The sequence below is a fragment of the Elephantulus edwardii genome, unplaced genomic scaffold, assembly GCF_000299155.1.
Source record: "Elephantulus edwardii isolate Elephantulus edwardi_28Jun2011 unplaced genomic scaffold, EleEdw1.0 scaffold00050, whole genome shotgun sequence".
Taxonomy (NCBI): Eukaryota; Metazoa; Chordata; class Mammalia; order Macroscelidea; family Macroscelididae; genus Elephantulus; species Elephantulus edwardii.
This window is the reverse complement of record NW_006399800.1, coordinates 16,123,147-16,141,242: the sequence shown is the minus strand read 5'-3', so window position 1 is coordinate 16,141,242 and position 18,096 is coordinate 16,123,147. Positions and strand designations below refer to the sequence as shown.

The window sequence follows — 18,096 nt, the reverse complement described above, 5'->3', positions numbered from 1 at the left end:
TTATCTTTATGCCACATTCTTCATATAGTACAGTTTTTCCAATTATTTACACAACATAGATTGAGTAGGTATAGTGAAAGGAGGTAACTCTGATACACACTTTTCCTGATTGGACTATATATAGGTTTAACCAACTGTTCTGGGATTCCCATTGTTCTCAGTCTTATCCATAATTGGTTAAAATGATGAATAACCCTATTAATAATGGAGTATTTTTTTAAAATAGGCTAAGAATAACCATTTCACCCCTTCACTTTCAACTTCATTCCCTCTCGTGTTTTATAGCTTTTATATGAACAGTTTTATGTCATAATTGTTCTTTTGTGACTGATTTATGAGACTCAAATGTAATTTGTTCTATTTAAATCTATGCTGTGCAGTATTTCAGTAATTCTTGAAAAATTTTTAGCAGTGTATCATACTGCATTCTATGAATATTCCAGTTTCGTTACCTATTCACCCATTAATAGGCACTTGATTTGTTTCTAACTCTTTGCTATTACAAATAATAACAAAACTCAGCTCCATGCCTTTGAGTCCTAGCAAACTCATGTTGATCCTGCAGGGGGTTTTTAGGAGATTAAATTACAGGGGAGCAGATAGTCCTTCTTTCTCAGGTGGATGTTGGTGCATTTGAACAGCCAAAGATGTGCCACATTTGGGTTAGCAGCATAACATTTTTAAAAATACATTTTTATTTTTTCTTAACAACAACAAAAAAATTTATTTTATACTGGTTTGCTTATAAAATTGGTATACACTGTTTTTTCACATTTGTTAAAGACTAGGTCACCAGCGCTCTGCTCTGTTGTAAATAACACCGTTAATAAACGCAGCGTGGAAATAATACTGATGTCCATAAAGATATGGGGTGCTAATTCAAAGGAGGGGCAGCTCAACGGGAGAAGATGGGCAATTTCCTCCCATAAGAGTTACTACCTGCCTCCAGATTTTCTTCATAAAGTGACTTCTTAAAGTACCATGGAGTCGGAACTTGATAGACCCTCCGGCGGGTTTTCAAGAAGCAGTAAATCCTACGAGAGCTGTATTGCCCATGTTCCTTCTGCGGAGCTGTTGGTAATTTCGAACCGCCTGCCCTCGATTTGGCAGCGAAGCCCCTTACGGCTAGGCCACCAGAGGACTGGAAAGTGACTAGAATTCCCTTCAATTTAACCTGGCCTAAAATGTGACTGGAGCGGTGGGAATAAGTGCGTTTGAGATGGCTACGTTGGCATAGGATAGAACAACATTTAGAGCTCTTGTACATAGGGTCGCTATGAGTCGCGATAGCACATAACAAAGGAGCACCTCCAGGAAATACTCTGGGAACGTAGGTCCTGTGGAACTTAAGTTACGCCCCTCATGCACGCTCCAGAGGAATCTCTTTTTAGGTTGCACGGAAGGCACGCTCTGCACTGTGATTGGCACGCGGTACCGGAAGTGCTCCGGACTCTCCATCTGGAGTTAAGAATTCAGCCGCGAGAGCTGCTGAAGGATCGGGTTCATGCTGTGTATTAGCATCCTTTTGGTGAAGAACTGAGGCGGGGTCTGCAATGGAACCAGGCAGGGGAGGCCGCACAGCCAGTGCGCTGTTCGCGGGATTCCGGGCCTTGGGACTTTTCAGCAACGACATTCCACACGTGGTGCGGTTCAGCGCCTTGAAGCGTCGGTTCTATGTGACTACCTGCGTGGGCAAGAGCTTCCATACCTACGACGTGAGTGTATTTTCCCATCGCTTACTCTCCACCTTCTGTTCGGCCCTGGGGATATTTCGGGTCCCTTCTTACTTAGAATTTCCCTTTGTGCTTATTTCTTTCTTAACCCTTTTTGCTGTTTGATCGTTTCCACCATCCACGTGCTGATCTTACAAACTAGGCAGGGATTGCACATCGGAGGCCAACTGTTTTAAGTACCACAGAACTTCTGAGTGCTATCGTAGTTTATTCGTCCGTTGTTGTTGTTATGTGCCGTCGAGTCGTTTGCGACTCATAGCGACCCTATGTACAACAGCCCTAAACCCTGCTCTATCCTGTGCCAATCGCATTGCCTCTGACACACCCATCCCGATTACCCCAGTCACAATCGACCTCATAGAGGGTCTTCCCCTCCTGCATTGTCCCTCTACTCTACCCAGCATGATGTCCCTCTCCAAAGACCTGTCTCTCCTTGCATCATGTCCAAATTATGTCAGACGAAGCCCCAGAATCTTTGCCTCCAAGGAGTAGCCTGGTTTAACCCTCTCTAGGATGAATCTGTTTGTTTTCTTGGCAGTCCATGGTACATTCAATACTCTTCTCCAGCACCACAGCTCAAAGGCGTCAATTCTTCTGACCTCCCTAGTCTAGTAAATATTTATTGGCTGCTTTCACTTAAAGGCGTAAAGTTACTTAAGACAAGCGCCCCTCCCCGCTTGTTCTTAATGAGAAAGATTCGCAATTTTATTGTGCAATTAGTGACACTGTTTAAGAAATTTTGACAACATAAAGAGAATTGGTGAGGGCACCATTAATTATAATCTAGAAGACTCTTTACATATACTACATATATTTATTTCCTCTAAACTTCCCTTGATAATAATCTCTTTTATACCAACATCATCCAACATGGTGCCATTTTAAGCTTTCAAGCATTTTCTAGTATATATTACTATTCTCTGCTTCTGGCACTGGTACTGTGCGCCTTCAAGTTGATGCAGACTCATAAAGACTTAAATACAACAATATGAAATACATCCTTGTTCCGTGCTTTCTTTATAATTTTTTTTGTGAGACCCCATGTCACAACTCATTGAGATTCTCTTTTTTTCAGAGCACCTCTACTTGACCAAGCACATACGCTTCTCCAGGGACTAGCACCTTTTGATAATATAATCGTGTACTTAAGATGCAGGCTTCTAATCTTAAACTTTTAATGAACATGTATCTGTTAAAACAGATTTGTTTCTTCTTTTGGCAAAGTGTGTTTAGTATTTTTTGATAGCATGATTATTCAAAGGCACCAGTTCTTAACTCCATATTCATTGTTCAGTTTTCATATGCAAAGAGGCAATTGAAAAATACTATGACTTGAGTCCAGTGTACCTTCCTTTTCAAAACTAATCTTTACTCTTTAAACATTTTAAAGAGATCTTATGTAATAGATTTGCCTAATACAATACATTGTTTCACTTTTCGATTGGTATTCAATAGCACTATTAAATACTAAAACTGAGAACAATTTGGTTACTTGTTTAAGGCCTAGCTTGGTGAAATTGGTGATTTTTCTTCTTTACTATTTCACCAGTCATTAAACTTCTTAGTCTGTTGCTTATATGTTTCTTCTCTAACAGAATGTAAACTCTTGTCAGAGTAAGAACACATGAGAAAGAGGATGGTAATAGCCATTATTAACGAACTGGCATCATGTTGATGAAGCTGTCTTTCTTGAAGAATTGTGAAAATGTATTGTTAGCAAGAAAGACTCCTGGGAAGGTTTGTGGAAGAACCAAAAAAAGGAGGTGGAGTGGAAAGCAGTAGGATTTCTCAAAGCCTAGAGCTTGAAATCTTGGTTTTGGCAGTGAATTTCCTGATAAGTTACAAATTTAATGATTTGCATATCTATCCCTTGAAACTCAGACATTAAAATAAAGATGTTTTTAAGTCCCCTGCTTAGTTTGATGATGTCAGAGGATAAGACAGGGTTCACATCTGTTGTTCTTAGGATTATGGGTGTACACAACTTGATGGCACCTAACAACTAGTTTGAACAGTATTATTCATTCAGTACTTTTGATCACATCTGACTAATAGAGACCGACTAGTAGAATTTTGAGACTGTAAATCCCCATGTTTCTCCTTCTGAGCTGCTGGCAGATTAGAACCACCGGAGACATGTGGCCTTTTGATTAGTGGTGCAACATGCTACTTGTTCATAACTTGCATCTTGTTTATTCAGATTTATCGTTAACTCCATGTTTTAGAGTGAAACTGTTCCATAGAGTTTTGTTGACTATGATCTTGGTGGAAGTGAATTTCAAAGCCTGTCAACCTTTACAGAGCTCCTAGTTTTAATACTACTGATGAATTTCTCGTGGCCTTAGTGGGTAAGGAGTTGTGCAGTCAACCCAAAGGCAGGTGGTTTGAATCCACCTACTGTCTGTGCGCAATCTACTCCCATGCGATTTATAGCAACTGAAGACCCAGTAGAGGGTCCACTATGGGTTGTTTCTGCCTTGGCAGCAGACAACAACAGTCATTACATCATAGTATATAAGTGCTTATTTCCTGTGGGCTCTGTATACTACTACGGGAACTCTGGTGGCCTAGTTGTAAGAAACTGCTGCAGTCCTAAAGGCACATGGTTCAGTAACAACAATCTCCTCCCAGTGAGATTAACTTTCTCTGAAAACCCACTAGAGGTTCAGCTATGAGTTAGTTCCCACTCAGTAACACACAAGAACAACAACTGTGACTGCTAGGGCCACTTAACGTGTATGAACTTTGAACCTGAAACTAACTTGAAAATAGAAAAATGTTACTACTAAATGCAAGTTACTAGTTTTGTCCACGTCCACATGTGCTCTGTCCTATGGTCATGGTTATTATGACATCCTAAAGATAGATTCAGAAGAAGCCATTAAAGGAAGAACATCGTTGTTGATCTCAGGTTAATCTTAGCTGAAAGTATTGAATACCAACCAGAAAGATGTTTATTTGTTATAAATTGACTATCCAAAGACATTCAACTATGTGAATAATAATAAATTATTGAGAATGATTTATAATAAATAATAAATCATTGAGAAGAATGATAACTCCAGAACATTTGATTGTACTCTTGTAAAAGCTATAGGTAGAATCGAAATCAGTTGTTTAAACAGAACTGCATGGTTTAAAATCAGGCCTGTGGCTTTTCACTATACTTATTCAATCTGTATTTTCTTGTTGTTAGGTGCTGTTGATCAAATATGACTTATAGCAACCCTATAAACAACTGATCTGAACCCAGTCCTAATCTGTGCCATCCTTACAATCTCTAACATACTTGAGTCCATTGCTGCAGTCACTGTCAGGCTGTCTGATTGAAGGTTGTCCTTTCTTTAGCTGTCCCTCCACATTTCCAAGCATGATGTTACTCTCCAAGGAATAGCCTCTTCTAGAAATGTTCCCAAAGTATGTGATGAAGCTTTACCATCTTTGCCTCCAAGGAGCATATTGGTTGTACCTTCTCCAAATATATCCATCTCTATACTGAGCAAATACTTAGAAAATTTGAACTATGTTTAAGAAAGTGGCATCAGGATTGGAGGAAGAAACAGCAGCCTTTGATATGCATGTGACACAACCTTACCGAAAATGAAGAGAATTTGAAGCAATTACTGAAGAAAATAAAAACTTTCTAGTTTTCATCATGGATTATACCTCAACATTAAGAAAACAAAAATCCTAGTAACTGGACAAATAGTGTAATTGTAAATGGAGAAAAGACAGAAGTTGTTCAAGAATTTCATTGTACATGGATATCCATTCAGTACTAATGGTAGCAGCAGTCAGGAAATCAAAAAATGTACTGCAATGGGCAAATCTGTTGCATGGACCTCTTTAAAGTACTTGAAGAACAAGGATACTCCTGACCAAAGGTGTGGTATTTTCACTTGCTTCATATGTATGTGAAAGTTGGACAGTGTTGAACGAGCAAGATAAAAGAAGGGTTGACATCTTTGAGTTGAGATACGGCAAAGAAATGAAAAAAATGGAACACTCTGTAGACCTCTAAAAGAGTAAACAGATTATCTTGGAAGAAGTGTAGCCTGAGTGGTCCTTAGAAGCAAGGAAGGTGAGACTTCTTACCTGCTTTGTACATGTTCTCAGGAGAGACCAGTCCCTGGGGAAAGCTCTCATGCTTGGAAAAGTAAAGGATGGGTGAAAAAGAGAAAGCCTTTAATGAAATAGATTGGCAGGTGACTATAGCAATGAGTTTAAGCACAGCCAAGATTATGAGGATGGTGCAGAATAGGACGGGGTGTTTTTTGTTGTACATAGGGGCACAGTGGTTGGAACTGACTTGATAACCTTTAAGATGATGACACAGCCAACCCTTTTACAAAATCAATTGTAAGTAAGTGATGGTGGTGATATAGATGATATCATTTATTGAGCATTTACTGTTTGGTGCAACTCTAAGTGGCTTACTTAAAAATTCTCAATAATTTTCTATACCAATACCATAAAATGATCTAGAAATAACTTTCTTCATTATGAAAGCAGCCCTACTTTTTCTCACTTTTTCATCCCCTGCATTGTAGATCATATGATTCAAAATGTCCTATGCCAATCCATCTCACTTTGCCAATACCTACTATGTCAATATTCATGCATTCCATTTCTTTTTTTAACAACGTCCAATTTTCCTACATTCATGCTTCTCACATTCCACGTTCTAATCACGAGTGTCTGCTTACTGCCATTCCTCCTCGTTTGTGTTTCCATATCTGAGACCTCAGTCTCAGTTGCCATGTCTGCTGGTCTAAGTTTGCTCTAGTGTACATAGGGTTTTTGAAGGCCTTTTATTTCAGAAGTGGATAGCCAAGAGATCAATACTTTTACCCATTCCAAAGAAGGGTGACCTGCCAGAGTATGGAAATTATCGAAAAATATCATTAATATCACATGCAAGCAAGATTCTGCTGAAAATTAACCAAAAATGACTAGAAGAACACGTCAGCAGAGAGCTGCCAGATGTGCAGACTGGGTTTACCAGAGGTCATAGTTAGGGATATTACAGCTAATGTTCGATGGATCTTGCCAGAAAGCAGGGAGTACCAGAAGAATGTCTATCTGTGTTTCACTGACTATGCAAAGGCTTTTAACTGTGTGGATCACAACAAACTGGTTGACTCTGAGAAGAATGAGAATCCCAGAACATTTGATTGTGCTTATGTGAAACCTGTTCTTGAACCAAGAGGCAGTTGTCAGAAAAGAGCAAGAAGACAGTGCATGGTTCAGAATCAAGAAGGGGGGTCCATTAGGGATGTATTCTGTCTCCATTTCTTTTCAATCTATATGCAGAACAGATCATCTGGGACACTGGGCTATAAAAGAGGAATGTGGCATCAGGATTGGAGGAAGATTCTTCAACAACCTGTGTTATGCAGTTGACACAACCTTGCTTGCTGAAACTGAGGAGGACCTGAAGCCCTTGCTGCAAAAGGTCAAAGACTGCAGCCTTCAGTATGGATTGGAGATCAACATCAAGAAAATAAAGATTCTCACCACTGGACAGCATCATTATGGATGGTGAAGAGATTGAGATTGTTAACAGTGTTAATTGGTTCCATGATCAACACTCTTGGTACCAGCAGCCAGGAAATCAAGAGACAATTTGTACTGGGAAAGTCAGCTGTCAGGAACCTCTCCAGAGTACTAAAGACTAGCAATGTCAGGCTGGAGACTAAGGTGTGCCTGATCTAGGCCATGGTCTTTGCAATTGCATGTAATGTGTCAGAGAGCTGGACAGTAACTAAGGATGACAGAAAGAGAATTGATACATACCTTTGAGCTGTAGTGCTGGAGAAGAGTGTTGAATATACCATGGACTGAAAGGAGAACAAACAGGTTAATCCTAGAGAGGGTGAAACCTGACTGCTCCTCGGAGGCAAGGATTCTAAAGCTCCATCTGACATACTTTGAGCATGTTGCAATGAGGGACTAATCCTTGGAGAGGGACATCATGTTTGGGAGGGTGGAGGGACAGCGCAGGAGAGAAAGATCCTCAGTGAGATGGATTGATTCAGTGACTGGGGTAATGGGAGTAGGTGTGTCGAAGACAGTGAGTTGGCACAGTGAGCAGCATTTAGGGCTCTTGTACATAGGGTCGCTATGATTCGCAAGCAACTTGACGGTACAAAACAACAACAACAATACCATAAAATAAGTTGGTATTTTAATTCTTACTTTACATATGGGATATTTGAGGAACAGGTAGATTAAATAACTTTCCTACATAATGAAACTGTATCAGTAACCATAGGCTAGAGTTGGCAAACTGATGCCTATAAGCCACTTTACTCACTGCTCTTTTTTTTTTAATGAGGTATTTGCTATAAAGAGCTCCTATATATTTAAATAGATAAAAGTCAAAAGGAGAGTATTACTTTATGATGTGATAATTATGTGAAAATCTACTTCCTTATAAAGTTTTTGGAATTTATCTATCCATGCACTTTCATTTATGTGTTGTTTCATACTGTTTGCTTCCAATAGTTAAGAGGTTGCAACAGAAGGGAGCTCTGGTGGCCTAGTGGCAAGAAGCTGCACTGCAATCCCAGAGGCACAAAGTTCAAATCCACCAGATGCTTTCTTGGAGAAGGAGGGGCAATCTCCATCTGTACCAGTCAGACCTGATTTGACGGTACACACAAAAAATATAATAAAATAAAGTACTTTTTTTTTAAAAAAAGAGGTTGCAACAGAAATTGCATAAACAGTGTGAAATATTTATCTTTGGCATTTACAAAAAAAGCATACTATCCCCTGCCATTAGTGTTGCTGATAGGAAAAAATCAAATACAAGCCCCTCTAATGGACAGTATGTTTTTGTTAGTTGATGTTTTGGTGGTTTTGCTGTTGTTTTTTTTATTTTTTTGGTTCTTTTGTTGTTTTTAAGAACAGTATGGCTAATTTGTGTTTAAGATTTGATCTTCATGTATTAGGTTATTGTTTTTGCTAATAAAAGTTATTTTTTTTTCTTTTAACAGGTTCAGAAACTTAGGCTAGTTGCAGTAAGTAAGTGTGGATTTTTTTCTTAATTTATAAATGTTTACTTTCTTTTCCTTTTATAAAATTATTATTTTTACATACATTTAATGATTCCAGCAAAATTGCAATCATGGTACAAAATACTCCTTTATGCTCCTTACCCATATTCCCTAGATGTGCATGCTTTGCTACCTTTGCTTCCTTGTCTGTCTCTTTTTCCTTTTTTTACTGGATAAGTCTTAAGTTTTATTACAAAAATGAAGATGATTAGTTTGATAAAAATGAAAGCTTGCTCACAAGTTTTACATGAGTATTCTAAATACAAAGTCTTCTGAAACAACATACTTTCAATGTAATTTCATTTTAAAGGATGCAAACATTCTACTTTCTCTTATAATCTCTAGTCCAAGGCATAGTATTTAAATAGTGTACTTTTTATGCAAGAACCAAATTCGCAACAAGGATAACTGAAACAGCAGACAAACTAATTGTCATGTCAGCAAAGGTTAAAAATCAGTTTTGTTTTTTACAGAGGAGGTAACTCCTTGATAACTAGCCCTTTTGTGTTTTCAGAATCTTCTACTTCACTAACATGATTTGCAGTCAGTTGTGTTTTTCTCCCTACCCTTTAATTACAAAACTCTGCCGAAAATGCATTCAAAATTATTCTAGACAACTTAATGCAAAAATAAAAAAAAATAGTTCTCCAGTAAAAAGTACATTTTATAAATGGTAGGAAATAGTATCTGTGGTAGTTATGAAGTGACATTTTTACTTATTACTAAACAAATCATGTTACACAGAAAACAGGGAAGACAAGTTATCAAATAATGACAAGCTATGTTTACATCCCTTACTAAAAAAGTTCTTTTGTACTTTTCACACACAGCAGCTGAAATTTATATCTTCCCATCAGGTTGGAAGAGGTGGAAAATACTGTCCATAATTCTAGGGATTCTGATAATTATATTGATACCAGGCACTATAATTACATGCAGATTGATTTGCCGGTAAATCGCCATTAATCATCTGTGCAGATGAAGCTCAGTAATCTCTGTGTGCTTTCTTTTCTTCTGGTTCTTCTGATCCATTTTCTGCTTTCCTTTTTAAAGAATTCTGTTTTTTCAGGAGTGTTTGATGTTCACCATTAGCATTCAAAAGCCTGGATCTATCTGTCAGCAGGTCCCTTTCACCTCTTGGGCATGATGACATCAAGTGGGGAGGAAAGGCGCCTGGGAGGCCAGCAGCAGATGAGCAGACATTGGAGCGCAAGCTTTGTTCCACCCAGCCGCCTGGGGGAGCCTCTTTGTCTCTCTTTACTCACAAACATATACACTGGTTTTTTTCTGGCCCATTTATAAGTTAGTTTCAGACATGGTGGTCCTTTGCCTCTAAATAAATGTCTCAAAGGCAAGAAGTTTCCTTGTGGTAAAATATTCAAAATTATGACTTGACATTGATACAATATCTTATTCTTGTAATTTATTCAGATTTTGCCAAATATCCCGGCAATAACCTTTATCTTGTTGTTGTTAGGTGTTGTAGTGCTATACCACCTAAAAGAATGTTTGACAGGAAAACAATTTGAGCTCGGCCTGAGGGCCGCAGATTAAAATCACCCACCTTGGGCTTGGTAGCATAACTTTCTGTCCACTAGGCCATCATAGCTCTCTCTGTGTCGTAGTTGTTATTGTTGTTAGTTGCCATTGAGTTGTAGACGACTCATAGTGACCCTATGAATGAAAGGCCTGAGCACTGTTCGTACATAGAGTTTCCGGAGGCAAGCTGGTAGGTACCACTCCTGCTTCCAGGCTTGTTTTAGTAGGGAAGCAAACACTGTCCACCATGGGTAACCATTACCACGTTTGGCACATCTACCTATACCATTGTTACTTTCAATTGTCATGTCTCTTTAGGCTCTTTTATTCTTTAAACTTTTTCTGACATCCATCCACAGTTTGGAAGAGTACACGTTAGTTCTTTTAAAAATGTGCTTAAGTTTGTGAGGCTATTACTCAAGTTTTTTTTATGTTAAAGTGAAATAAAATTTGCCAGAAATAACAGAATTAATGCTGAGTTCTCAATGCTTTATATCAGGAATATGTGCTACTGCTTCATCTTACACCTGGAAGTGACAGGTTTAATTTTTGGTTTAGGTAACATCTGTCACTTTAAAGTTATTACTTTTACCTTTGAAAGTAATAATTATTTTGTAGCAAGATACATTGAGTATCTTACACATTCTTCAAAGTTTCTTCCATCACCATAACAGCAGATAAATATAAAATCCCCAAAGAGTTGAAAATTAAATAACACTCTTGAGTAACAAATGAGTCAAAGAAGTCTTAAGAGAAATTAGAAAAAGATTATTAGCTGAATTAAACTTAAAATAATGTTTATTCTTATTAGAAAAGCTAAGGCAATGAGTAAGGTATCTAGTGTGTATGTCTAGTAAACTCAAATGTTTTGGAAGAAAGAAGGTAGTAAAAAAGGTATTGTGACATGAATTTAATTCAGAAATGAATAATAAATTTATGAAAATAATTATGGAAACAAAATAGAAATTAGGATGTACAATGTAAAAGAAAAAAAATTTTTTTTCTAAGATAATCCCCTGCCCTCACTCACAAAAGGGGGAAAAGGGTTGAGAGGCAAGGCTGGTGTGTTCAATGTAGTGAAAGATGAATAAAATTCTATCATATTAGAAGTAGCTGTCATGGGCATACTTGCTTAGAGATGACTGAGTGCTAGCCATACTTCAGTCCCTTTTTTTTTTTTTAAATTTCATGGGTTGGCATATAGAAAAGCATATGAAATTAGGTTAGTCTAAAGGGAAGTTAAAGATCAGGTTTTGATTTCTTTTTAACATTTTCCTTGAGTTGTTACCAAGTTTGATATTCTAAAAGATATTCACATTACTGTTATTTAGAATTAGGTTTTTAAGTCTTCAAATATTAGACATTCCTTCTAGAGAAGGTAAAGGTCATTTTCTATATCTAAAATAATGGGACAAATGATCAGTAATGGCATAGTTCACCTTAACTATCAGTCAGCTGCATATAATTGATAGTAAAGTAATACTTTATTCAACAGCAGAATACATAGTTCTTAAGCTTACAATCGTCAAGACAGACCACATCCTGAACCATTAAACGCAGTTTAACAAATTTAAAAGACTGGAAATAATATAAAGTGTATTGTCAGTGGTATAAACCTAGAAATCAGTAACAGATTGATACAGATTTCAGTAAATTTGAAAAGAATTTGGAATTAAATAACACTTCGGAGAAAGGTAGGTTAAAGAAATATCAAGAGAAATTAGAAAAAAATATTGAACTGCATTTAAAGTTAACACTGAAGTCAAAGTGCTAACTCCAATTCTCAGCTTTCTCCTTCATTTGTATACTTTTTCTTTTTTAATTATAGCTATGAAAAATATAAATGTGAATGTTAAGGTTCTGTTTGGTCCCACAATCTTAAAAAAGCCTGTATCTTTTACATTTCATTTCTTTTCTCCTAGGTAATTCCGTTCCACAGGATATCTGCTGTATGGCAGCTGATGAGAGGCTAGTCTTTGCTGCATATGGGAATGTTTTCTCTGCATTTGCCCGTAATAAAGAGGTTTGTGTCATAATCCTATCTTAATAATTTGTTTGCCCATTCGTTCAGTAGTTGATTATCACAATAATAGAGGACCAAAGGTACTCCTAATAATTTACAAAATAGTGTTATATACATACCTTGGAAGGAGAGAACATGGATTTTTTTTCAAATTCTCGGTAAGGCATAATTAAAAACTTCAGTGTCCATTTTCTCAGAAATACTTGGATGTTTCACAATTTTCATACCTGCCAAATCTCATTACTGGAGCTTTTTGTTTTGTAGGTGTGTTGGAATAGTACTTGGTTTTGAAAAGATTTTTGCTAGATGTGTGTTTACATAACTGCTTTTTGTACCTTGACTGCTTCTTGACCCCTTTTCTAAGCAGCTGTTGTTTACTGCCTGTATAAGAAAAGCTAGAATCTTATTTTCTCCAGTGCTAATGAGAGAGCTTCAGAATTAAATCTGCCACATGATTCTTTTTTTTTTAAATAATTTTTTTATTTGATACTGGTTTACGTACAGAATTCATATGTATTGTTTTTCACACTGGATCTTTGCCATTTCCTTCACCTACCCATCATATTGTGCTACCCTATGATTAACTAGCCTGCCCGCCCCCCCCTTCTCCCCCTGCCCCATCCATTCTCACCCCTCTGCTCCCAATCTCCTCCCCTTCTTGGATCCTCATACACATTCTACAATAATCATCTTATATAGTGTTTGTCCTTATGGGACTGAGTTAGTTCACTTATCATAATAGTCTCTAGTCTCTCCCAGTTAGGAAGTGATTTACAAAATCATTGCTTCTGCATGCTGCATAGTATTTCATTGTGTGAATGTACTGTAATTTCTTAGTCTGTTCAGTTGTGATTGGACTTCTAGGATGTTTCCATGTTCTTGAGATGGTGAGAACCTTCTTCTATGAACATTGATGCCCAAGTCTCCATTTGAACCTCAGTTTGCACTCTCTTAGGGTATATTCCAAGAAGTGGAATAACTGGATCATATGAAATTTCTGTGTTCAACTTTTTGAGAAAGCACCACACTGCCTTCCAGAGTGGTTGTACCATTTTACAATCCCACCAACACTGTATTAAGAGTTTTTTCTCACCACATCTCCAACATTTACTACTTGGCTATCCTGTTAAACTTTGCCACTACTACTGGAGTGAGGGTATCTCATTGTAAATCTGCCACATGAATCTTAATGTTTCTTCTGGAACAACTGAAAAGGAGGTGATCTGGTTGAAGTAGGCCAGAGTGAAAGGGGAAGTGGTAGTGAGGATACTGAAAAATAGCATTATTGTCCTTGCCAGAGTTTGACTAGGACCAAGATTTGTTCCTAGAGCCTTCCATCATAACTTCTTAGGAGATAGTAATTTCTCTAAGTTTAGATTTTTAGAGCCAAGAAAAAAATTGTCAGAATTTTAGTCAAGTATTTTTGTTTTCCTTGAGCTATTTAGATTTTCCAACATAGCAGAAGAACATTAGAAAATTAGTTCTTGGTCTTGACTTGTAATATGATTCTGACAAGAGATATTATCTACCGAAGTGATTCAGGTAAGGAGACTTCAATGAAGGAACAGCAATTTGTGATAGATGTGATCTATGTAGGGGAATAATGTAGGAATGAAGAGGCATCAGAGCCTGTCCACTGTGGGAAGCTGTTACCATACCTAGGCCCAGAGAACAAAAGGATAGTATACTGGGGTCAGAAGAATTGAATCCATGGAGAAAGACCTGTAGTTACGGAAAGATGCAGCTACTCACCTTGTAAAGGACTCTGCCTCAAAGTAGACTTGTTCTGACACCCCCCTTTCTCATGTGGAAGCTTGCTGATAGGCGAGCTGTAGAGGTTAGCCTCCTAGAGGAGACACTTAACATGACTTTATGGAGTTGAGCTGATGCAGTGGGTGAGGGACCTGACTGTGTATTTTACCTCTCAGTACAGATTTGTAATGTCTGATCCCCAGAGGTTGAGGGAGCAGATACAGATGCCCAGTTCCTTGCTATTTGTTAATCTTAACTGCTGAGCCATCAGGGGCTACTTTGTAAGCCCCTTTCTCTCTCTGCTGCTACATTAGTTCTGATTCATATCAACCCTCCTTTTGTTTCTGAGGCTCCCAAAACACTGCATTCATTTCTTGTGGTTGTGCAGTTACTGGTATAAGTCAAGTGCCTTCAATGCTAAAGGCTCACAAATTTTTCTTAAACTGATTTCATGTCCTATGCAGGTGTTTTCTACAACCTGCATAACCAGTACTTTGTAAAACTTGTTTATGCTTCAATTGTACCTAGTGTTTTTTAAAGAAATATATAGCTTTTTATTTAGGTACTTCTAAACTTGAATTCGTCTGTGTGAAGCATTGTGAAACAATCCGTTTCTCTTTTGAGTACCATCACAGTTGTACAAAGGTTTTCACTGGTTCTATTTTTCTACTGTTACTGATAAGCATGTCACACTGACTTGATCCTACATCTAGTTGACATTTCCAATAAACAGCTTGGATAGGAAAACAAAACTCTTAATGGAAGGAAACTGCCCTTTCTCCCATGGAGCTGCTGGAGATAGGTAACCTTTGGGATAGTGGTACAGCTTGCTATGGGCTGTACAATGAGAGTTCCTAAGAAGGCTGACCAATCTTGGCAGGCTCAATGAAGGGAAAGAAGGACAAAGAAAGAAAAGTATGAGGGAGATGTGGCTAGTAAGTGAACAGGGGCAGTCACAGAAACATTGTTGAACTAGTTGATTCACAAGAGTCATTGAGCATGTCTAATAACTTGGTTTTTATTTGTTAGACAAACTTTGGTTGACCAGCAAAAGTTGGTTGCATCTCCTAGTACTAGCATCTACAAAATAACACGATTTTTGCTATATTGAATAATATTACATGGTGAATGAATAATAAAAGAAAACTCTTAAACTTTCATTTGTAGGTGGTACATACATTTAGAGGTCACAAGGCAGAAATCCATCTTTTGCAGCCGTTTGGAGATCACATTATCTCTGTTGATACTGACAGCATTCTTATTATTTGGCACATATATTCAGAAGGTAAGAAGTAAGAATTAGGAATTTTGTTTTATCTTTGTAAATAAAATTTTATGTCTATGGGAAGATTATACTAGAGATTTTACATGTAATAAAAAAAGAATAAAATTTTGTAATTTGTAACTTATGAAGAAGTAAGGTATGCTGTTTTGGTCAACTACTTGAACCTATTGAGTATGTTTATCTTAACTAGTATATTTTCTATTGCTTTTTTGTCAAGTTTGATGAAATTTCTCGAGTAAATGTTATATATATTTATACCTGAGTAATTCTTGGCTTGTGTTCTTTTACTTGTAGTGAAGGAAATTCTACATTTAAACTTGGAGATTCTGTAATCTGTAAAATATACAGTCTTTTTCTGAGAACATAAGTCTTTTTTTTTCTAAGAACATTGTGCTTTCACTATCCATTCACGGGGATATTTTTATGACCCTGTGCTGTGTTTATGGGACTATGGATCGTCAAACTAGGAGTTTATTGCCAGAACATCCTAGTTTTCCCACTATGAATTAGAGCTTTTAAGGTCATCTTTCATCTGTTTATATTTTTAGCTTATTTACTTCTTGATTAACTCATTTCTTTATTTTGTAATTTTTATTAAAAGTCATGGAGACTGCCTTTGAAGGATTTACTCCATGTCCTTGTCCAAATTAGTCACTCTTTCTTTGTTTTTTTAATTCAAGTGTAGGGAACAAAATTCCAGATGTATACCATGTGTGGATGGTTGGTAAAGGCCTTTTATAAGGTTACTGAGAATAAGGTCATCCAGTCCAGTGGGTTCCCTGTTGATGCTGATGCTAGCACATTTTCTTCAGAAAGCTACTGCAATTTACATATAGAACAAGCTGATGGCACACCAATTGACATATTTCAACAAACAGACACTGCCCTGCATGTAGTCACTAAGTTGTGCCAAGAAGTCTGGAGGACAGCCAGCTGGCTGACTGACTGGAAAAAGATCGGTATTTGTTCCCATTCCAAAGAAAGGTGACCCAACAGAGTGTGGCGATTATCGAACAATATCATTAATATCACATGCAAGCAAGATTCTGCTGAAAATTATCCAAAAACGTTTGGAGCAGTATGTCAGCAGAGAACTGCCAGATGTGCAGGCTGGATTTAGAAGAGGTCTTACTACTAGGGATATTACAGCTAATGTTAAATGGATCTTGATAGAAAGCAAAGAATACCAGAAGAATGTCTATCTGTGCTTTATTGACTATGCAAAGGTTTTTAACTGTGTAAATCACAACAAGCTGTGGCTGATTCTGAAAAGAATGGGAATTCCAGAACATTTGATTGTGCTAATGCAAAACCTATACTTGGACCAAGAAACAGTCATCAGAACAGAGCAAGGAGACACTACATGGTTCAAAATCAAGAAGGGGGGTCGTCAAGGATATATTCTGTCTCCATACCTTTTCAATCTGTATGCAGAACAGATCCTCTGAGATGCTGGGCTATAAGAAGAGGAATGTGGCATCAGGATTGATGGAAGAATCATCAACAACCTGCATTATGCAGATGAAACAACCCTGCTTGCTGAAACTGAGGAGGACCTGAAGCACTTGCTACAGAAGGTCAAGGATTGCAACCTCCTATACGGATTGAAGCTCAACATCAAGAAAACAAAGATTCTCAGCACTGGGCCAATTGGCATCATCAATATGGATGGTGAAGAGATTGAGATAACAGTTTTAGTTTACTTGGCTCCACAGTCAGCACTCTCTTGGTAACAGCGGCCAGAAAATCAGGAGATGAATTACATGGGGAAAGTTAGCTGTGAGGGACCTTTCAAGAGTACTGAAGAAAAACAACGTCAGGCTGGGGACTAAGGTGCGTCTGATCCAGGATATAGTCTTTGCATTTACGTGCTATGCATTGGAGAGTTGAACAGTAAATAGGGATGGTAGAGAATTGATGCCTTTGAGCTGTGGTGCTGGAGAAGAGTGTTGAATATACCATGGATTGCTAGGAGAACAAACAGGTTTGTCCTGGAGAAGGTGAAGCCGGAGTGCTCCTTGGAGTGAAGGATTCTGAAGCTTCATCTGACATAACTTTGGGCATGTTGCAAGGAGGGACTCTTGGAGGGGGACATCATGTTTGGGAGAGTGGAGGGACGGGCACAGGAGAGGAAGACCCTCAATGAGATGAATCTATTCTGTGACTGGAGTGGTAGGAATGAGTGTGTTTGAGATGGCTAGGTTTGCACAGAATAGAACGGAGTTTAGAGCTCTTGTATATAGGGTCACTATGAGTCGCAAGCAACTTGATGGCACATAACAACAACAACAACAATCGAAAGTAAAATCTGCATTATTTTCACTTAGGTCTGTGTTTTGAGCTTGACTATGCATTGATACCAGAAACTTTGAGTGTTGCAAATTGTTACATCTGTAGCAACTGAAAATTGGCTGTGCCTCCCTCAGCTGCATAGGGGTGATAAACCCTTTTACAGTCCTAGTCAAGGTTCCATGGGAATGTATTAGAAATACAGATGTAAGTTTCATGGAAGTCTTCTTAGGTTTTGTAGTCTTACTTTATATCCTTGAATGGCTCGTGCAGCTTTCCAGCTATTTTTCTTCTCACTCCTTGGAAAAAAGCCAGCACTGTAAACATTTCACTTGGAGCGTTTGCTCTGCCTCTTGATCATGTTTTAAGTAAAGCTGACCTCTGGGTTGGTTTTTTTTTTTTTATTTTTTTAAT

The 18,096-nt window shown here is 37.8% G+C and overlaps 1 protein-coding gene across 1 annotated transcript in view; it reads left to right on the top strand.

Moving 5' to 3' along the window:
* The first annotated feature begins 1,553 nt into the window (after positions 1–1,553).
* Positions 1,554–18,096, top strand: part of WDR36 (WD repeat domain 36) — a 54,029-nt gene continuing 37,486 nt past the window's right edge. The window contains exons 1-4 of the mRNA XM_006886704.1: positions 1,554–1,715; positions 8,735–8,762; positions 12,256–12,356; positions 15,276–15,393. Of these exons, the coding sequence (XP_006886766.1) occupies positions 1,554–1,715; positions 8,735–8,762; positions 12,256–12,356; positions 15,276–15,393 (409 nt within the window). The remainder of the gene's footprint in view (positions 1,716–8,734; positions 8,763–12,255; positions 12,357–15,275; positions 15,394–18,096) is intronic.